At 41.1% G+C, this 23,110-nt stretch overlaps 2 protein-coding genes across 3 annotated transcripts in view; both read right to left on the bottom strand.

The window, feature by feature from the left end:
• Positions 1 to 4,800, bottom strand: part of LOC112542810 (uncharacterized) — a 38,999-nt gene extending 34,199 nt beyond the window's left edge. For both annotated transcript variants that reach the window (XM_088132131.1, XM_088132132.1), the window contains exon 1: positions 4,557 to 4,800. In XM_088132131.1, the coding sequence (XP_087988257.1) occupies positions 4,557 to 4,742 (186 nt within the window). In that variant the 5' untranslated portion in view covers positions 4,743 to 4,800. The remainder of the gene's footprint in view (positions 1 to 4,556) is intronic.
• A 2,607-nt stretch (positions 4,801 to 7,407) lies between these two features.
• Positions 7,408 to 22,442, bottom strand: HRG (histidine rich glycoprotein). The gene is made up of 7 exons (XM_025175898.2): positions 22,172 to 22,442; positions 20,020 to 20,130; positions 18,001 to 18,088; positions 16,912 to 17,078; positions 13,551 to 13,664; positions 12,315 to 12,404; positions 7,408 to 9,672 (listed from the first exon to the last, which is right to left on the bottom strand). The coding sequence occupies exons 1-7, from the start codon at positions 22,373 to 22,375 to the stop codon at positions 8,734 to 8,736; spliced, it is 1,713 nt and encodes a 570-aa protein (XP_025031666.2). The 5' UTR covers positions 22,376 to 22,442; the 3' UTR covers positions 7,408 to 8,733.
• Positions 22,443 to 23,110: the final 668 nt, after the last annotated feature.

Here is a 23,110-nt window from a genome sequence, read left to right as displayed (position 1 = left end):
AAGAGCTGAAACATGGAAGAAATGGAAAGGGGAGTAGTTTTACAGTCTCTTTTCACCCTTACCCCCCTTCCCTATGGCTTTCTCAGAATCCAGCGCTGGAGAACCCATGCAAATATGATTCCAGCAATGAAAGGACTTCCTAGAACAGGGTTCCCCAACCTTGGCAACTTTAAGACAGGTGGACTTCAACTCCCAGAATTCCGTAGCCAGCATGCAAACCCTGGCCCCTTACAATTCTATGCAATTTTGTTTACTCTTGCTATATTATTAGGTAGAATAAAGAGATGGAGCAATGTGCAGGTAGAAGATAGAGTTATGCATTCCATCAAAAGTATAGGAATGTTTGGATTTGTGTGAATCAAATAACTTCTACTGCCCAATTTCCAGGAGCTTTTTCTTCAATCTCTAAGTTTGAAAGATCCAGAGAAAAACCAGTTGTCCATAGCCAGCCTATATATTTTATTTATTTTGTGAAGTGTTCAAAACAATGGTGATCTTAAATTGTTCTGCTCCTTACAACAGGAAGAATGCCTCTCATTCTCACAGGGTTCTCTGCATAGGTTGTGCCTCTGTTTCAAAAGTGAAAATGGAAAAACAAACCTGGTTTCTGAAGTAACCACCACAAAGGCAGTCATCCCACATGGTTTCTTTTGAATGTTTTTAAAATTTCCTTGAGCACAAAACTAGTTGCTATTCTTTGTAGTCTCTGAGGAAGGAAGGAAGGAAGGAAGGAAGGAAGGAAGGAAGGAAGGAAGGAAGGAAGGAAGGAAGGAAGGAAGGAAGGAAGGAAGGTTGGTTCTTGTTATGATGCTGTTTAGACACTTCAGGAGATTGTCTTTTGTTGATAATAAAGTTCTATAAATGCCACATAATTTGTTGAACTTTCTAAGTGTCACAAAAGGGGTTTTTAATATTTTGCAGGAATGTTTGAAAAGCCGTATTGGCTACGCCAACTGCAACATGTGCTACCACTGATTCCCTTCTATCATCACTTTTTATGGAAAAAATTAAAATCCTTGCTATGGGGAAGACCCAAAGTGCAACGGGTTTTCAGGAAGAATTTCAATTTTGGTGTGAGTCCTGATACGAATGGAAATATTGATTCTGAACTCTCTCTCAATTCCATAATTATGGAAATATTGGAGAATACATGAATAACAATTGGGCTGCCATTGCTATGCCTAATTTAGATCAAAAAAACACAGGAAAAGAGAGCTCAACTGCCAAGATTTGTTTAGTTGTTAACTTTGGTACCAGAGAGATTTTCTGGTATACCCACATACATCAATACTGTCTACATCCAAATGGCCAGTTGTTTTTTGTAATGAAAGAGCTGCAGAACCAGCCGTCCGTCCTTCCTTCCTTCCCCTGCATGGGGGGAGAGTTTTGTTGTGTTTGCTGGCTGGGGAATTCTGGGAGTTGAAGTCCACCTGTCTTAAAGTTGCCAAGGTTGAGGAACCTTGTCCTAGGATATACATATGCCCAGAACACAATCTCTCATAAACCAGTTGGGCACAATTTTTCTCCTGTTTCAATTTTTATATCACCTACATTCCTGGATCACAGAGCAAGCTATCAAATGCCCTATCACATTCATCTGAATATGACCTTCCCTACTCACTTGCCTCTATCACAATACTGCAGCCCTGAACGTTTGCCTCTCCCTAGAGATTATACCCTCCTGAAAGGTTGTAGGGTAGGGAGATAAACTGTAGAGCTACTATATCAGATTAGAGTGCAACAGCAACAGGATGCATGTGCCAGGGCTTGGATAGATGGCATCCAAAGAGTCCCACAGACGGATTCTTTGTTTTTCACTTCAGAGGATGGGGAGCATTCCACAATGGCTGTTTATATGTTCTCTTACTTTAAGAGAAAAAGTATGGCAACTGTGCCATGACGCTAGAACTGGTAGACATGGGGGTACAGTGTGTTTAAAACTCTGCACGGGTGCCTAGAATGTTCTGATAGCCAAGGGTCAGAGCAGATGTCAAGGACTATGTTTCATGTTGTCGTGTTTGTTGCCAGGCCAAGACTGTACCTGGGAAGCTGGCTGTCTTGCTGCCACTTCTGCATTCTACTTCACGATCTTGGGAATATGTGACTATGATTTTTATTCTTGATGTCCCCCTGTACAGAGTTATATAAGCATTCTCATGATTGTGGATTTATTTACGAAATAAATTTCATTCTGATTTCATTCCTTGTAAAGGTTTTCCATCAGCTCAGGAAACAGCATGACTTTTTAAGGCTGCATTTTAGATACAGAGGCTTGTCAATTATGAGATCTTGCAGTTTTCTTGGCAATGATTTTGGAAGTGGTTTGGCCAGCCTCCTAGGGCTGAGAGACTGGCCCAAAGTCACCCAGTTGGCTTTGTGCCTAAGGTGGGACTAGAATTCACAGTCTTCCAGTTTTTAGCCTAGTGCCTTAACCACTACACCAAACTGGCTCTCTTGCCGTTATTAGACATTAAAATTCATTTGTCTTCAACTCATCTGATCTCTAATGGTCAGGCAGAGAGACTGAACCATGTGTTGGATCAATATTTAAGGTGCTATGTCTCTTATCAGCAAAACAGTTGGACTGAATTCTTGCTTACTATAACTCAGTACGTTCCTCCATCAGCATGTCAGGTGACCTATAGTTTCCACCCTCCACATTCTACCCTCCAGAACTCCTGCATCTGCTATTCCTCACACCTTGGACTTCCTACAGAAGAGATAGGCTATTCAGCACTTCTAAAAGAACAGCTGGATCTGGCAAAAATCTGCATACAAGTGGGCTGCAGATGCACACAGGCAAGAGAGGGCCAAGATTGTATGGAGAATTTGTTGTAGCTTTCAACTAAATTTGTTGTGCCTGAGGAACACCCCTGCCTCTTATTATCTAAAACAATTCTGGTGGATGAGGAAGAAGAGTATGAAGTAAAATGTATTCTGGACTCTAGATATAGGAGGAAGCAGCTTGAATATCTGATTCACTGGAAGGCTACCCTTAATCAGAGAGATCATGGGAAACACACATCTATGCTGCATACCTTTTATACCAATTTCACCTAAATTCCCAGTAAAGCCCCTTCCCCATGATCTGCCACCACTACAGAGAGATAGTGAGTCCCAGGCTGAAGAGGAGTCTGCTTTCCATCATAATGGACTCTGCAAAACAAATCAATATGCAGCAGGACAGGAGGGGTGACTTCCCAGTGCTATCCACCTCTGTGCTGTAGGACGTGTCTAGTGTTCTTGGAGAGCTGCCAAGTGAGGATTGGGGAACCAAGTCTGAAGTTCATCCCTATGACATATTTCCAGTGTTTTGTTTGCACATGGGAAGGGATACTGAACCTAATGAGGGAGGGGCTGTAGAGAACCACAGAGATGATCTTGGAGAAGGAATGTGACAGTTAGCAAAACATGATTTAACCCCAGGACAGGAAGAAAAGATTAGAAAGGAATTTAAGCTGACTCCCCTTAACTATCTTTTGTATAAGGGGGAGAGAGTCAAAACACTGTCAGTCTTTCACAATTCTGCCTACATCAATAAAGTAGAGTTCCACTCATTCCTGTAGAGTCTGTTTCCTGACCTGGCCTACCTCAAAGGGCTGAAACTACCTGAAGAACACAAGATTTGTGAAGGCTGTTTGGAGATTTGGGAAAATTCCCAAATGAAAGAACTTGAAAGTAGAGTACAGTGGTACCTCGGGTCACGAACGCTTCTGTTCATGACCAATTCGGGTCACGAACAGCACCGTTCGCAAAATTTTGCTTCTGTTTGCGAACTCCGCATCAGGTGACGAACAGGATCCGCGGCCATTTTCCCTGCCGTGACACGTGTTCGTGGCTTCCTGTAGGGAGGGGGACTCTCCCTCCAAACGATAACTGCCTCCCCACCTGCCTTCCTGTCCTCCACGTCTCAAGCAAGGTTAGTGTTCTCTCTCTTCTTAGTGTACTGTACTGTACTTTGTGTCATATTTTTGTGGTTTAAAAAAAAATACATATGATTCAGAACGGATTAACCATATTTACATTGAACCTTATGGGAAAATTTGATTCGGGTCGCGACCAAAATTGGTTGGCGACCAAATTTGTAGGGGTCAGAACGGATTAACCATATTTACATTGAACCTTATGGGAAAATTTGATTTGGGTCGTGACCAATTCGGGTCGCGACCAGAGTCGCGGAACGAATTAAGTTCGTGACCCGAGGTACCACTGTACTTGGTTGGAATGCAGAGTCAGACTTGTGGAATTATGTTGAGCTGAAGTTCTATGTCCTAGAATTTATTGGGAAGGACCTTCTTACTGTTAAAGAAATGCTCATTGGGATGGAAAGGGTGGGGGAGTAGGGTTAAAAAAAGAGAAAAATCAAATGAACTAAATACAGTAAGTATGGTTATTTTACATGTATTTTTTTTCCTTTCTATTAAATTAAACATTAAATCTGGTGGGAACTTTCAGATGACTATAGTCAAGCATTGGGTGGAGGGTGCTGAGGTACCAAATTATGACATTCCTATAGACTAGATTTTGATGTTTCTGCTGTTACAAATTTTACTTACTATTCTGTAGGCATGAAGGATGGCATGAAGAGCAAATTTGGTTCTATATCTTTGGTCTTCATTAAGCACTTTTATTGCTCTAGCCACAGCGTCAACAACTTCTGGGTCATCATGATCTACTTCGTGTTGGAGAGGACTGGCTTGGCAAAATCCAATGCTGAGGACTAGCAGAATGAAGAATTCCATATCCAGGGGAAAATGTTCCTTCTGAAATCTGGTGAGTGTGAGAAGGGGAGAAAGAGCTTTAAAATACCCTGTGGGGCGTGCCTTGCTAGCAGAATCTGAACAGCCTGGTAAACAGATAGTGGGTAGAAATATTTCATGAACTTGAGTCATACAATGCAAACAACATTATGGGTTTATTCAAGTACCTGCTTTTTTTTTTTTTTAAATACCACCTACACAGTTATGATACCAAGTTTATTCACCGGCAGTTCACAATTCATGTTGACAATTTACAATGTCAGGGTCACAACATGTTTACGACTGTGAATGGTTCTGGCAATTTCAAGAACATTTTCCAGGTTGATAATAAGCAAATTTCAAACGGAGAAGGAGTGGAATTTAAGAATCTTTTCCAAGGTTTGCAGCTCTTCCCTCTCTGTTGTCAATCTTGATGAGATAAGCATGTGCATGACTGGAGTAAAAAATGTGATGGAAATGCTAGGTCATTAGAACAACAAGGCTGCTTGGGATCCTGCACAATATTTATCTTTCTCAGTTTGAGAAAAGCATCTTTCAAGGCCACGCACTTTTGTAGGATAAGTATTTTAAAACCCCACTAGCAGAGCAAATGTGTCCAGTGGATCCAGGGAGATAGAAATGGTTCACAATGTGCTATTATGTTGTAACTGCTGTAGAGATATTTGGAATACAGGCAGTCCCCAGATTAAGAACATCCGACTTACGGACAACTGATACTTATGAATGGGCTGCTGTTACTAAAAATGGCGGGTGGCGTTCTTCCTGGAGCCGAAAAACCACTGAAGCTGCATAATGTTTTCATGAACTGCTGAAGCCGCATGTTTTTAATATACAGCCTGTTTTCGGTGGTTTTCAGCGATTCATGAAAACATCACGCAGCTTCAACAGTTCGTTGGCTCCAGGCCATCCACCATTTTTAGTAATAGGCAGCCCATTCATAAGTACGAGTTCCAACTTACATACAAATTCAAGTTAGAGACAGACTTAGGAACGGAACTCATTCTTAACCTGGGGATTGCCTGTAGTTATACCATACCCCTGCTCTGTCAGTACTCACAAAGAACAGATTATTATTGTATGAGGCTCCTTCTCTTAGAAATAAAACCATTTATCACCCATATGGTAGGTAATTTTTATGTGGTCGCAGTGAAAACAAGGCAACAGCTGATGTAAGTCTGAACACTGTTGCTTTTCCTTCTTAATTATATTTTTATGAAATTTGCCAAGTTTTGATCAGACTAACATTGATTGATTGTGGCACACCTATGATGTTGCTGTCATTTTGTCCTCAGCCCAGGAATAAGACAGCCTTAAGTTATCCTTAGCTGTACTTTTTTGATTGATTATGTGCCATCAAGTCATTGATGACTCTTAGATTTTCTCCATGATGATCTGTCCCTAACTTAGTCCTTCAGGTTTTCCAATGGTGCACTCATCACCTCTGTAGCTGAGTCCGCCCACCCTGTTGCTGGTCATCCTCTTCTCTTTCCTTCTACCTTTCCCAGCATTAGACCTTTATCCAGAGAGCTAAGTCTTCCCATAAGGTATCCAAAGTAGGATAATTGAGCCTGGACATTTGTGCCACCAGTGAGAGTACTTCCTCCTGAAGGGCATTGTTTTGATACACAATTTTATACTCTCTCATAATGTGTGGGGATGCATGTGACAGTGCACTCTATCTTACTTATAAAGGATTAAGTTGCTTTGTAAGGAGCACAGCGTTTCTTTCCCCCACCTTATCTCTTTGTTGAATGCCTGATTGCCTTCCAAGAGAGCACAGCATTCCCCCACCCCATTTTCTTTAGAAGCAATTAGCCAGATGCCTGACTGAACAAGTAAGCTATAAATTAGATTTGTACCGGGCAGGCAGAGACACCGAATTCCAAAGAAGTTACAAAGAAAGCCAGAAGCAATAAGGATGTGCTAACATGTGCTACTCCCTTGGTAACCAGAAGAAAAAAGTTAAACTTAGAGTCACCTCTTTAGGGCCCACCCTTATTCCTCCCTAGACCATCCCAAAAATCCTTTATATGGGTATGAGGGGATGTACTATCTGATTACATTTGTGGATGCCTATAAAATCTTTGTTGCTTGCTTTGCAAGGTGTGGTTCTCCTCAACACGTTGCCACTGTGTTGAATGAGCCATCCAGAATATTTATTGGCCAATAAACTTCTGTTAGCTAAAGATAAGCCTCGTCTCAAGTTAATTTGGTTCTCTAAACTTGGGTAAACGAATAAACAAAGGCTAGTGCCTAACACTCCCTTATTGTGACATTGTCCAACAGCAGCCTCAAGGTATGTAAAATCTGTTAGACTTTGTCCCTGGGAATTGCTGATATCTGGAAACAGAGGGCATTGAGGCAGGGTAGGGATTGGCAATGGGGACAACATACTGCGTATTATATTAAGCTGATATAGTTGTATTTAAATTTAGGGAGGGTGGGAGAGCATTCAACCTAGTTATAGGAAAGGCCATTTGAGATCTTCACAAATTCATCTCATTATTTTGAAATTAGTTATTTCAGACATGGAGGGAAATCTATTTCACACCCCACAATTTATAACTAAGTTGCTGAGATCACCTAGATTATGACTTTACACTAGGAAAAAAAATTAACAATGAATGAGATGCAAATGGACGAATCATTCTAATTTTTAGACTGTTTATTTTATATTTTTGCAAGCATAAGCACAATCATCTGTGATCTGCAGTTGGGGCCTACTCTCTTGTTCCATTCTGTATTCAGTCCTGTATGTTCTTTTCCGAGAGATAATCGTATTACAATTTTATGAGCAATGGCCCACTGCATGAAGTTCTGGGCTACAGGGACCTGTATCTTTTCCAGATGAAAATGCTCGCAGAGCAGATTTCTGCTAAAATCACCCCTTGTGGATCTTTTATTAATTGCCAATCAATAACAGAAAGACAAGATCAAGACTGATTGCATTTAAGCATCATAGGAGCAATTGTCACTTCTTTCCTTATCAAATAGAGATTGCTTTTGCTCACTTATGGCTCCTATCAGGACTTGTGCTATCAATTTCAAAGTCCTTTTGCCAGTTTTTAAAACACTTAAAATACATTTGCACGCTACACATTAAACAATAAACTAACCAAGCAAGTTGGATCTGTGCACTATGCTAATCCATGCATATACACACAGGGACTAATCAAGGTTAACACTAACTCAGCATATTGTGCAAATGTCACTAGTTAAATGTGTTGTGCAAATATAGCCTTTGTGATGACACTTTTTATGTATGTAACATTGGTCTTTGTGATTTACCAACAGCTTGAAACCTCTGGATTATTTGCAATTGATAAAAGCTTGGCCTAAGCAAAACTACAGTATTTTTCGCCTTCAGCAATTTGCAGTGGGAACCACCTCTCAGTTCAACCCAGTCTGGCCACAATAGAAACTAGGCCTACCAGATCTGGTTTGCAAAGCTCTAGACAGCCATTAGATGGCAGCAAAGAGATACCGGAAATTCCATTTTATTTATTTATTTTTTGCTGCCAGAGAGTAGTCACTTGGATTTTGCAGTCCAAATCTAGTAGCTCTAATGGAACACCACAGGACTAAATAAGATAGAGAAGGTGTATTTAGAATCAGACATTCCATAAGAAGATTCTCTGTGCAAAATCCTCTTTCCGTGTATGTGGTGTGTATGGAATCTACTCCTTAGCATGTCTCATAAAGTAGCAGGATCTTCTTTCCTGGTTTTCAAAGAAAGACTGAAAAAAATGAGCTGTTTTAAAGAATGGCAGAGAGGGGTGGTACTTGCACATGTACTTATGCAAAATCTGAAATATGTCTTTCAAATCATTTCCAAAACATGCCTAATTCTAAGGTTATACACAAACTATGCTCTCTGTATAGATATTTGTTTCTTGTGGTTACAATTTATAGGAAATTTAAATCAATATCAACACATATAATTACAGACATTTTCCTTTATAGGAAAAGCATTTTACTGTGTCGATGGTGTAGGAAATAAAGACAAAAAGGTTGGTTCGAGGTCATATTTGGGCTTTCCTGGGCATGACTTTGATCTTGAGGAAGCTTCTGGGAAAGGTTGCATTATACGTTGTTCATGTCTTCCTTGGTCATGCAAAGGATGGTCAAGAAAGTTGGCACCAGGAGCTTGGAGGACATCATGTTCATTTAGAATTGGAATGTGATGGACTAAGTCCACACTGCTATGATGGAAAAAATGATAACCGCTGAATGAATCCTGCTCTTCTGAGGACCTGCTTTCTTCTCTTTTATATGCAGTGTCATTAGACCTGTGATGATGGTGGTGGTACTGATGCCATTGGCTACATTTAGGAACCCACCCATATGGCGATTGGCGATGATCATCTGGTCTATGAGGAATAGGTCGGGGAGGTGGAGGCCCAGGAGGTGGTGGTGGATATTTACTAGGAGGAAGATGGTGGGGACCACCAGGAGGAGGAGGAGGGTAACGAGGCCCAGGAGGAGGGGGAAAGTCACGATGTCCCTCTTGTGTATGTTCAGAAGAATTATGGTTGCTGCTGGGACCTCTAGGACCAGTTTGATAATGGCCAAGAATTGGTGGGTATCTATGCTCATGGATGTGACCATGATAGTGAGAGTGATTGTGATGATGATGACGATGGTGATGATGATGATGATGATGATGATGAGGGTGATGATGATGATGATGATGATGGTGAGGATGATGATGAGGGTCATGATGATGATGATGATGATGATGATGATGGTGAGGATGAGTATGATGATGATGGTGAGGATGATGAGGGTGATGATGATGATGATGATGTCTGTGTAGCACATGTTTGCATTCATGCCCAGTTGCATTGCAGTGACGATGGTCTTCTCCTGAATCATGGTGGAAGTGGTGACTATGGTTGAGGACGCTGCAATACTTTCCAAAGGAAGTTAAAAGGACACAGCCACCATTTATGAATGCATGAAACACAAATGAGAATCAGAAAAAAGAGACCAAGTTAATTAGTACTCTATTTGCTGCATATTTGTGATTGTATGCAACATATCTTGCATGAAAGTATTATGAACGTACCTTACAATCATTGAGCTGTTTTCTACTGTTATATCTGCCACATGGGGTTGAACTGAATGAGCACCTCTGGGCCACTGATTATGAGGCGTTGCACCATTCCTCAAATACAGATAGTCCTTGGGTTATGATGGCAGTTGGGACTGGGATTGCCATTTCTAAGTGATGCAGTTGTAAAGTGTGATGTCATGTGACCGCATCACTTATTGATGGCAATCCCAGGCAGTCTTGGTTGCCCCTGTAATCCCAAGGCATGTGGGTCATTAAGTGGGAACCAGTGGGAGTCCCAGATAAGGAGTGCAGGGTTGCCATGGAGGGTGCCATGGAGGGGTGGGGGAGGCCGGGGCAGGGTCTGAGAGGGCTGGCGCCGGCTGCATGCTAATCATGGGAGGCTGTGGGAGGGCTGGAGCAGGCCATGCATGAGTCGCTGGAAGCTGGAAGAGGGCCAGTCAGGCCGTGCGTGGGCAGGGTGGTTCTGCGGGTGGGAGAAAAAGCAGGAGCAACTTACCAGAGTGACTTGTGATCTTGCCTGCTGGCTTCCTACAAGCTTTACACTTTGCTTGTAGGAAGCCATTAGGAAAGGTCACAAATGGCAATGGTGTGACCACGGCTCCCTGCAATGTTGTAATTGCAAGCTGGGCACCCTAGTGTCTGGATCGCGATCAAGTGCCCACTGGGGTGCTGTGATGGCTGGAACTTCGAGGAGCAGTCATATGTCCATTTTTTCAGTGCATCTGTAACTTTGAACAGTCACTGAATGAATGGACTTAAGCTGAGGACTACCTGTATTATCTATTTCGTGGTAGTACTGTACTTCCTTTACTTGGCTGATACTGACAGGGAGGTAGGAGAAAAGAAAGATGGGAGAAAGCTAGAGATCCAATGGGACTAAGGACAGATTGCAATCCCTTGGGAAAAAAAACCCAAGTTGTAGGTAAATTGTAAACCATACTTTGAGAACCTCTATGCAAACTCATCTCTACATTTCTCTGCTGGACAGATTTGGTTAGATTTCTTAGAGTCAGTGTAAAAACAAAATCAACCACAGGTGATTCTGCACTACAATATTAAGCCTCTCCTATTCTGCTTCCAACTGGAGCCTTAACCAGATGAAGAGAGTTCTGTCTGGATTGTGATCTTTGGACAGTTATTTTATCCTGACTGCAGACTATTGTGAGCCCCACTGGATGAATTGCTGACATGAATTCTCTTTCAAGATGGGCTTTATATGATGCAGCTGAATTAGGACTTCTAGTGTGGGAAAGACAGCAATTACAGACCTTTGTTATGGGACATACTGTCTGAATAGCTAGTAGTCCTAGATGGCCTTGTGAACAGGTGGAGGGAGAGGTTAAGTGCTATTTAGCATAGCCATTGATCCTAGTGTTGATGAGAAAATACACTGCTAATCATATTTTCAGGATCAAAATGCAATGTTTAATGTCTGGACGTCCTGGGGAGGAATGGTTTTGCAAACTGCCTGTAAAGGAAATGAGGCCTTTTCAAGCTCTAACATAAATTAGGATTAATAAAAGTTTACAGATAGTATGGTTCATTAGATTTTTTTAAAATTATAAATCAGAAATATTGACAGGATAGGATCTTTTTAGGAGGAAGCAGACAGTAGATCAGCAAGCTTTTTAAGATTCCTTTTCTAGGCTGGATATTATGTTAAAGAAAAAAAATAGCAATCTTCATTATATGTCATTAAAATCTGATTTCATTTCAGTAAGATAGTAATATTTGTTTTCTGTATTTATTCTTAGAAAATGTAATGATGCAGTTGAATGAGCAGATGAATGAAACCCCATGGCCGGGGATCAATCCTGTTTGGAACAGTCTTCTCTTGCTCATGCATCAAAGTAACATATTAACGTGGTTGGGGGTCAAAAACCAGAGAGTTATTCTAACCTAACATCTGCGTGGGTGTAGTTGGAGGCTCTCCAGACTGGGGTTGGATCCATCAGTAAAGCAGTTGCAAAAGGATGGTATTCTGTTGCTCCAAATTGCAGTTTGGAATGAGGACAATGGAAGCAGAAGGCAATCAGAGTTGGGCTGGGATATGGCACTCCAGAGGGTGCTGAATTACACCTCCCAGCATCCTTCATGATGGGCTGCCATTCTTAGGGTTGTTAGGACTTGACGTTCAGTGGCATATGGAGTGTCAAGGGTTGCCTAACTGATACACTGGGATACCGACAGGATGCGCTGGATGTATAGCCAAGCAGCTCTATTGTAGCTATTTCATTACATTCATCATATCACTTCCCAGAATGAATTCCCCACATCTAGTTCTGATGCACTGATTCTTATGCAATGTTGCATAGTGGTTTTGCTCATCATCCTTCAACTTTTTTCCTTTTTTGTAAAGACTCTTGAAACGGAGATAGATTGTTCCCTATTCTGTGATTCATTTTCCTGCTGACGGCTACCATTGCTGCTTAAGGCTATGTGTTTTTCCTCCTGGCAGCTAAATCATTTGCTCTTACCAGAATATCACAGATTTCACAGGAGTCTACTACGACCACATCTGGAACTTTTGTCTCTTTAACTATTCTTCCTGTGCAGAATCCCAGATTCTACAGAGAAAAGGAAATGACAGCAATTGAGATAGTATTGAATTTTCTGAATTCAAAAATGTATGTCTATCTCATCCATCCATCCATCCATCCATCCATCCATCCATCCATCCATCCATCCATCCATCATCTATACACATACACAAACATGCATTACAGTTTTATATTGTTTAAATATGTTACACCATTAAGGAATAAAAAATGTCAACAGCTTAATAACAAAACTAGCTGTTTTCCTCTGCAAATTTCCTCTCCTTCCTCTCTGTATGACTGGTGCCCTCCCACTCCCTTCTCCTCCCCTCCAGTTTTCTTGGCAACATTACAACAGTGGTGTGCCATTTCCTTCTGCTAGGATATTTTTCAGCTCCCCAATTTAGCTCTGGAGTTTTTTTAAGTCCTCCCAACCAAATACTAACCAGACTTGATCATGCTTAGCTTCTGAGCCGGAGAAGGTTATATGTGTCCTCTATGCCATGAAAAAGTATGGTTTACTGTCAATTTTTGCAGGAGTTTTGGAGACCACCACAACAAATGCCTCTCAGCATTGGCAAATCAGATTGTGCAGGAACGGGGAAACTGGGGTCCTCTCCAAATCGCTGAATTACGATTCCCATCACTCCAGCCTTTCATTCTTTGTTTATAAATCATATTTGTAAGCCTAACTCCAATGATTCTAGGGGGTGGACAACAATAAAAACAGACTATCACAATTATGGGACTCCTTATTAAAATAATGTCCAAATCTGCCACTCACACATTTAAAAGCTAGCAAAATTTGAATGCATTTCTCTCCAAGACATATGTACAGGAATTAATCCTTTGATCCCTTATACCAGTGTTTCTCAACCTTGGCAGCTTTAAGTTGTGTGGACTTCAACTCCAGAATTTTCCAGCCAGCTGGCTGGGAAATTCTGGGAGTTGAAGTCCACATAGCTTAAAGCTACCAAGGTTGAGAAACACTGCCTTATGCTGTTGTTATTGAGATATATTTGAGGATTTATCGGAAGGTTGGGTACTACGCAACTTCTCTTGCCCAGCATGAAAGATTCTGCATTTCAACTGCCTGTTTTCTTCCTGCAGTTTATTTTCACCTTGGCCAACCTTCTTTTATACACATTAGAGCCCTTAGGTTCTTTCTCAACTCACAGCTTTTCCATCAGGCAGGAATTCACATTTGGAAACATTTCTTGGATGAGTGTTTCTGGAGCATTTTGTCTCTTTTATGATGAATTCAACAATGAATACCGTACGATCGGCCACCTGCATAAGATAAACAAAAGAGTGATCAAAGACTATGTCCAGCTCTTCCAATATTACAGTTCACTTTGCCATTAGGACCTAAGGATGACTGCATGGCAGATGTAACCACATCCCCTGTTGAGAATCTCCTTGTCAATCAAGCCATTCCTTTATCAGCATCCTGGCACCTGGGAATTTAAGCAAACCTATTTCTGACACAAGGCCAAAACCTGGCTAAACTTTTCACCCTGGAAAGTTTTAGAAAAATCAATCAGACCTGTTCTAAATCAGAATAATCCTAGGCAAAATAACCTTTAGCAGATCTCTCTTCTAGAGCTGGACCCCAAAGTTCTTCTTGGCAGCAGGGGTCTAAAGCAATACTTTAATAAATGGGTGATGGGTGGGTGGGTGGAGATCTAGAAGCTGCCAGTATATATTTTCAAAGCCTGGATCCCCAGAAACAGAAACCTGACCTGGAAATATTTTGGTTTTTGCTATAGTCCTATGATGTTTTCATCTCATTCCCAGCCCAGGACTGAGATAGCCTTATGTGATTTAAAAAAAAAAACCAAACAAAACACTATGCTGGTGTTAAAGTATCCTTTTCTGTTCATTCTGACCCCTTCCAGAGGTAGCCTCAAGGTGTGTAAAAGGCTTTGTCATCTTGAAGAGGGATCAGGGGAGTGGTAGTGACTGGGAATAGAGGTCACAGAGGCAGGAGAGGGGTCAGCAGTAGGGACAGGATGTCTCATGCCAGTCTAGTTTTCTGACAGTACAAGGAGAGCAGAGTGCTATAATTTGGGGGTACAGAAAAGTCTGTAGTGCTGCAGAAAGGTGCTACATTGGGGAAATGTATAATGCACATAAAAACCAGGTGGAGCTTCGAACAGCCCATTGCAGCTATAGTTTTGACTTTTTTTTATCACACTCTGTGGTCACCCCTGGAACCAAAAGAGATCCTAGGAGAGGGGGTGAGTAAAGAGGACCAAAGATGCCACTTCTTGACACTGAGCCTGTTAGTAATAATAGTGACACCTATTCACATTTAAGAGAGCCAATTTGGTGTAGTGGTTAAGGCACCAGGTAAGAAACCAGGAGACGGTGAGTTTTATCCTGCCTTAGGTACAAAGCCAGTTGGGTGACCTTGGGCCAGTCACTCTCACACAGTCCTAGGAAGAAGAAGGCCAGGGCAAACCCCTTTTGAAAATGTTGAAAATGCAGGGATTTGTCTGGGCAGTTGCAGGACTCAACACTGACTCAAAGAGGCATGCACACCTCATGCATGCACACACACAAATTAACATTTATCCTCACCTTTCTCAGGCTAACGGCAAATGCTGCAATCATCTGCTCCTTGGTGTTCCCAGATATATATTCATCACTGTCCATGGAAAGGAAAGGTAGTGATGGTGGTGTCAAATGATGTTATGTGTGTAATGATATCATCATGTAAATGCCAGTAGTTTCTTGCATCAGACATTGTGATGCAGGTATGTAAACATGGCATTTGTACAATGATGTCACACATGCATCATCTTCATGTCACTATGGTTTGTTACAGACCTGATGCTGACACTACTGTGTGCCCATTGCAGCATGTGAGAACTCTCGCAAAATGCCTCCCGTGTGTGTGTGTGTATGTCTGAATTGCAGCATTGTCAGTCACAAACACATTTCTAAAAAGGGAAACTTGTGAAGACAGTCCCAGTAACTCCAGTTTACTTTTGTCTTTTTTGGGGGGGGGGCAGATGGGCATATTTTTAAACATAGTCCTGGGCTTGGGCTGCACCCTCCCACCATTTTTTATTGCCTAGGAAAATAAATGTCAGGACCACGGGTGTCCTTGGAAAGAAAAATAGCAGGTGGAGGTTGAATGCTTTTTTGCTGCATGCCAGCTTCCCATTAATTTTAATTTATTTAACGAATCTTAAATAAAAGAGCAAGAAGCCAGATTGGCTCCCTGGGAGGTATCTGTGGAGAAATGGTGCCCATGGACCTTATATTGGAGATAATTAGATGCCATTAAGGATATACATCTGCCGTGTTGACTGTCCTTGGTGATCATCTCTAGCTCTTCCAAGGATATCCCAATGACCCAGGCCATTACAAACAGGCAACATATAAATTATAGCAAATGCATACCCACATATATGTATACACTCTCTCTCTCTCTCTCTCTCTCTCTAATTTTATCCATTCACTTTAGCTGTTCTTGTTCCCCTTGGTCTACTTCTCTCAACCTTTCCAAGCATAGGACTTGTTTCTATTTATCAACTTTTCATATGCCAAAGTATGTGAGTTTCTGCTTGCTGATCATAATGTCAAGGGAGCAGTCAGCCTTTATCTGGTTCAGGACTGACTAGGTGGTTCTTCTTGCAATCAGTGTTATTCTAGAAGGAGAGCCTTGTTAGTCTATAGTGGCAAAATGTCAAGAGTCCAGTAGCACCTTTCCTGACTAACAAATGTTAGAACACATAAGTTTCATGAGCTGCAGCTTACTTGATCAGATGCATAGAGTGGCTAGACTGATCCAGAACCTTAATTCAAGTGTCTGTCTTCTTTCTCCTATTCCTTCTCAATGTCCAACATCTGGACACCTTAGATACCTTGTTGCAAAGGTATGGATGCAGTCTACAAGCTTTCCATTTACATTGGGTACCTCCTCACCACTAATCTTGCCTGCTTCAATTTGAAGTGCCCATTCAAGGAGTGAATGGTTGGAAGCCTTGGATACTCCCATGATCATAGGATATACCAGAAGCATTTGTGCTTCGTGGAACTTGCCTTGTTGCCTAAGAGGACCACACCTTATCTAGAATAAGAGATCATGAAAACAGCTTGATTTCATTTCAGGAACCTCTGAAAGGCTTTTTACAAAGTTAAGATGAATTACAGGTTGAACTTGATATGCGTTCCATTCATAAAATTAGCAGCTATAAGAATAGCCTTTTTTTAAGAGAGAGAGAGAGAGAGATGATAGATGATAGATGATAGATGATAGATGATAGATGATAGATGATAGATGATAGATGATAGATGATAGATGATAGATGATAGATGATAGATGATAGATGATAGATGATAGATGATAGATGATAGATGATAGATGATAGATGATAGATGATAGTTGATGGAAGGTGCTCAAGGGGAGGGGAGTTAAACCTTCATCTCCCATTCCTGGACTCGCATAAGAACCCCCCCCCCCCAAGATCTTGGGAAATAATTTTTACATAAGCCTACAGATCCATAGGAGAATACTGATACATACTGCGCTGAAAACTTTTTGGACTTTCTCCACCTTGAAATAATTTGACTCGTTGCTCCCCAGCATGTACTCCTCCAAGATCTTGCTGGCTTCTTCAGTGTACTTATCAGTGTCCTCTAGAACTGTTGTTCTTACAGGGCAGTGCTTACATTCATATATTTTTGGTGGAACTGTAAGAAAATGCACTGTTACCAACACTGTAGCATCATTGATCTGGGTTGTCTTCACACATTAAAGCTGGAACAAATACATTCGAAGTTTAGCGACAAATGAGGGAGGTCATCTTCAAATGCAATCTTCAAATGCTAAAGTTCTCAAAATTTTGTCTTTTAACCTTTGATATCAGCTAACGATTTAGTCATTAGCTGATATCAAATGCCACACTGCTCCTGCCACAAAAATTAAAATTCAAAGTCTGATGTTCAGCAGCCCAAACATTCCCCTCCCCCACAGTTTAAGACATGATGTTAATTTTTCTAATGAAATTTCTATCAACGTGACTGCAATTTCTGAGGTTTGTGGATGAACTGGTGTAGCACTGAGATAAGCACATAAAAGCTGTTTTCTATGTTTATCCGTGTCCAGGGGCATCCATGGGAAGGGGTCAAATGGACATGACCTATAAAAAAGGGAATAGGGCTTTGATCGGGCAGTTGCAGTCACCATCTTGACTTTTTTGACCATCCTGCCATGGATACCCCTTTTTGTCTCCACTTCAAATCCTGACTGACTCCCATCTCTGCTCTTCCCCAAACTGCAGTTGGATGCCTTGCCTTGATTTTTGTTTAATGCATCTATACATTTAAATCATAATTCCTATCTATCTATCTATCTATCTATCTATCTATCTATCTATCTATCTATCTATCTATCTAGTTTAAAACTGAAAAAAAATATTTCAGAGAAGTGGAACACGGCACACATATGAAGAGCCATCCACCTCTGAAAGTCGGAAGCCCTGATTTTCCCCCAGACTTTTTTAGGAGACAAGATTATACGTTGGCCGAAGGTGCAAAAAATAATCGTCTAGATCACTGATATGTTTCTTTAAGTATATTTGATCCTGACTTGTAATTCAGAAGATGTGAATACCTGGACTGACAGTGCAGTTGTACGCATATAGTTCTTCTGTCTCGAAAAGTTCATTTATATACATAACAGCCTTACATTGCCCCAAATCCTGGAAAAGACATAAGAAAAGGCATCAGTTCCAAGTTGTATTTTAGAGAAAGACAAAAGGTGAAGACTCTTGAGTAGGGGTTGACTCCTAGCAATGTTCTGGACAGGTCCATGGAATGTTCTTGGCACCAATACAGAAGAGGCTTGGTTTGCTATGTCCTTCTTTCCAGGATGGCTTTTCAATTTCCCTTCTTAGTCTACAACCTTGTATTTCCTGGGTCTCCCATCTAAGAACTAACCATCTCTGACCCCGCTTAGCTTTCTCAAGATCACCCCAGGTCAGTGTAAAGGTTAAGACTAATGAGGGGGGAAATCAGCAATTCCCAGATTAGAGAGGGGCATTATGTAAACATATCCCTATAGCCTGTCAAGCCACCAGTTGATTTGCCAAGGATCTCTTAATTCAGAAAGGTTGGTGGAAGAAGTCTAAAGTTTGAACCCTGGAGCATAAAATGTTTAAATGTTTAAATGTTCTGACTTTTTTGCACTGCAGTTGTATTTGAGGCTTCATTATTGTCTGCAATCAAGATTCTAATCTAGCTGAGTTGTGTCTGTGAGTCTTCTGCTAAGTGTAGCCAAAAGCTAAACTAAAGCTTAAGTATCTGGAGACCTGACATTTACTGCCAAACCCAGGTATGAAGACTGACAACCAAGGAGGAGCTGCTACCTACTATGACCTTGTCTGTTGACCAAGCTGGGAAGCTGAAAAATTATCCTGGAAGAATGAGTCCATGTAGTCACCTAGAGACATGCTTAGCCAAAGGAGTCATTATCTTTAGCATTACACCAATACATATATGTTGGAGGAGTGCCTCTTACAACAAGGGTGGGCAATCTCTTAGACTCTTAAACCCTCTTGCAATGCCGGGTGGAGGCTTGTGAGTTGGGGCATTCATGCATACATTAAAATGCCCTTGATAATTCACCCTATAATATTGATGCAGCAAAGATTGCTGGTAACTGAACTCTGCACTCCTTGTTTCTTCTGGCTATAACACTGGCAAGCTTGAAGGTGGGGGACTGACCGATAGGAAGGAAGCAGAGACATTCAGGAACTGTGGAATCAGTTCCTGGGAGTTGTGATGATGGAAAACCAGTCCAGATGGCTTTAAAAGGGGAGTGGACAGGTTCATGAGGATCAAGCTATCAATAGCTATTTATTTATTTATTTATTTAAATTTATTAGCTGTCCAGCTCCAGTGGATAATTAATATAGGCAGTATTCCTTAAATCCTGGTTGTTGGGATGCAACAGTGGAAGGGTGCTCTTGTCCTCCAGTCCATAGTGGTGAGCTTATCCCATTGGCAGTGGGTGAGGCAGACGTTCGATTAGATGGCCTAGACATTGATCAAGCAGGGCTCTTCATTTATTCTTATGAAGTTGTAGAAATCTGAGTTGTGAACTGTACTACTTCAGAGGCCTTGGAAGGGAGCAGGCTGCTCAGTCGTGTCTTACAAAGAAGGGGCCCAGAAGCCCAGAAGCCATCCTATCACCCTGACCTGCCACAGCATACGGAGGAACATCCTTGTGTTCTGAGACCTGAATACCCTTATAAACCAGGCTGTAACTGTTTCTTGCCTGTTGGAGGCTGTGTGATGTGTCTGAAAGAAATACGAAGGAAATATGTAGTGTGCATCTTACGAGCCAAGACGATACTGCTGATTCATTCGATGTCGCTTTTAAAACATGCAGATGATATCAGCTGGGAAGCTGATCACCAACAAGGTGAGTGTAAATGTGGAGCACTTTTTTTGGGCTTCACCCAAGAAAATCCCTTTTCTAAAACTAGTAATTGTGGATGGGATTATGGGGGTACAAATAATTTCATAATGTCACATGTCTGTTGGTTCGTGGTTAGAAAAGGAGGACTTTCCACAGACGTATAGTTTGAATAGTTGACGTTTAGAAAAAATAGTGATGGCCGTTACTTGCCGTTATACTTAAGAATGGTCTGTGTCCACAAGATGACCAGTGTTTTCCGGATATTACAGGACATTTTGTTTCCAAGACATCCAAAGTTAGGTACACTAAAGATGCATTTTTCTGAAATGGGAGAGAACAGAGTGAGATGGAAGAAATTCAGTCATGTTTCTGCTGAAGATGTTTGATAAAAGAAGAGGCAAATTCATTTTTAAAAAAATAAAATAAGGATAATTTTTTATTTTTAAAAAGTAGCTCATCATCTAGTAATTACCCATGATAATGTGGGTCTTGATCCACAGCAGTGAAAATCAGTGTTGCTGATTTCCAGGTGCAACATATACATATGTGGGCTTCTGCCTATTTCAGATGCACACACATATATAAGTGTGCTTGAAATGCTTGATTCCCCCAAGAACTTCCTTAAAATTATGAATTAGGATGACTTCCATGCAGGTTTATTAAAGGTCATTGCAAACCCACATTCAAATTATGAAATAAATGAACAAATGAAACAGCAGAGAACAAGGGTAAATACTTCATGGAAGAAACCTGATCAAGTTGCCAAATTGAATCTGATTTCCAGACTGAATCAGCAAATCAATATGAACTTCTAAAATGGAATGAGAAGCCTCTAAATCAGCTAGGTAACATCTGCATATATCATATCAGAAATTGGTTCCCATCTCTTCAATTCCAAACCAAATAAATGGTTTTAATTGTTTTTGCTTCACTTGCACAGTCCAGCTAGAGAAACTGGTTTCAGTGGTCAAATCTTTGGGGTGTTTCCAGATGACAGGTTTAACTCTTAGAAAGGGACAACTAATTATACTTGGATTAATTTCTACATGCCTGATTTTTTGTGGTTGGTTTTGTGACACTTGCCACATGACATTCAGACTGCTTCTGGCTAGAATAGCCAGATGATAGCTTATCAGACTAAGCAATGATTGTCCTTGCTGCCCTCCAGGGCAACAAATCAATGACTGCCTTTTTGCCCATCTGCCAGAGATCCTCTCCATTGTTCCTAAGCATGCATGGATCACTAACTGAAAACATATTCTTTAGACAACCATCCCCAAAGGAAAAGAGACTTCTGAAAATATTTTATTTTATTTCTATATGGCCTTTCATTTCAGAGTGGTTTATGAGAAAACAATATAAGTAGTCTAATACAACAATTCCAATAAAACCAACAAACCTTAAAAACAGCACATAAACAATTAAGGAAAATGGATGGATGGGAAGGAAGGAAGGAAGGAAGGAAGGAAGGAAGGAAGGAAGGAAGGAAGGAAGGAAGGAAGGAAGGAAGGAAGGAAGGAAGGAAGGAAGGAAGGAAGGAAGGAAGGAAGGAGAGGGAGGTAGGGCGAGATGTCTTCAACTGTTTTGTTTTCTGAAAGAAGGCAGTCTGAGGAGTGATCAAGACCACTTTGGGAATCCCATAATATCCTGAAAGGCTGCAGTAATGGGAAAGGGTTCTGAAGAAAATGCACACTTTCTTGAAAAATAGACCTGGGATCCCAACATTTTTGAATGAATTCACTTGATTCTCACATACCATTGTGAGAATAATGGGAGCATGGACCATGGCAGAGCTGAGAAGAAGTCCTTGTGCAGTAGAGTCCAGAGATCTAGAACTGCGAGCAGCAGGAACTAGTGAGACTGACATCTGGGAGGTTATATAAAGGAGACTGACCAAACCCAGTTTGTTTCACATGCTAAAATTATGACCGGGATGCCTAATAATTTTAGTTATTTTACTTTTATTTCTAGTGTTGTCAATATTATTGTTTGTTTCTTCTCATAAACTGGTGGAAAAGAAGAGATTCTAGGTTTCTCAATGTTCACAGTGGCTAATGTTTCTATTTGTACTTTAAAATTAAGCACATTTTAAAATAAATTAGGCTCAAGTAAGTTTAGAAGCTTGTCAAGTTAATTAGTAATGTTTTATAAAATGATTTTTTCCCCTAAAAGTGCCATTAACCCCCCCACCCCCAAAAACAGCTCCCAAATGACCCAAGTAAGCACTTCCAAATGTATCACACAATGCAGTCAAATAACTATCTGGTGGTTGTATTAAATCGGTGTATTATGACAAACATGCACTCAATGCTGGAACCAGGCTGCAGTCAGTGACAGAGCCAACCACAGCTGTGGTACTTACCAGATGTTGCACATGAGCATCAGCAACACGAAACAGGGCAAAAATGTAGCCATCTGTGCGATACTTATTGATTAGATCGAGGGCCACCTCCGCATCCTTATCTATTTTTGCATCATTGCAGTCTTCAGGGACCGTCAAGATTTGGCTTGGGGTACAAGATGTGGTCCATGCCACAATAAACAGAGCACCTGCTAGCAATTTCATTTGGGCTGTGCAACGGACTGATCCTCCAGCCACCAGATCGGAGCTCTTTTGAGCTGATACTAGAAAGTCAATTCCAGTATTTTGTTTTGTTTTTTCTTGCCGACCTGGCCTCTAGGTTCTTGAACCAGTTGCCTTGATCCCTGGTTAAAAAAAATAAATAGAAAATGAATGATTGATGGAGTAAATAGGAGGGAAAGAGGATCCCAAATGAGGGACTAATATCTGAACCAATGGATAAAATAGTGTGAAACTCAGGTATTGCAAAGGTTAATGATATTGGGGTACAGGAAGAAAGGGATAGCTTGCATAAATTTAAGGAATGGATCCAAGTACATAGAATTCTGTTGTTTTAAAAAGAAATAAAGGCTTCTCATTCATGTTGCAAATGGGTAGAGGTGGACTAAATTCCTTTGAATTGCAGAGGAGCAGCCCAGGACACTTGCACATATGGGAATTCAAGCATCAATCACCAAGGGAATGACTGAATTCACATATTGACCTAAGCCACATTGTGACTTGCTTCCCTATGGCTTAACATGTTGCATTTAGAAACCATGCTTTATGCTTTAATGCGCTGTGTGAGCCCACCCACTTATGGGTTATTGCCATCAGGGTCTGTGGGGAAAGTCAAAATCTGCAAGATGGTGGGCTTCGATTGCAACCTCACACCTGCTGTCTTGCAGATTTTGACCTCCCCCCCCCCCCAATGCTGCTGGTTTATTCAGGAAGTGATGG

This window comes from Python bivittatus, unplaced genomic scaffold, assembly GCF_059951505.1.
Source record: "Python bivittatus isolate LINGU-HERP-01145 unplaced genomic scaffold, Pbiv_v1 ctg000980_np1212, whole genome shotgun sequence".
Classification (NCBI taxonomy): domain Eukaryota; kingdom Metazoa; phylum Chordata; class Lepidosauria; order Squamata; family Pythonidae; genus Python; species Python bivittatus.
This window is presented reverse-complemented; position numbering and strand designations above follow the sequence as displayed.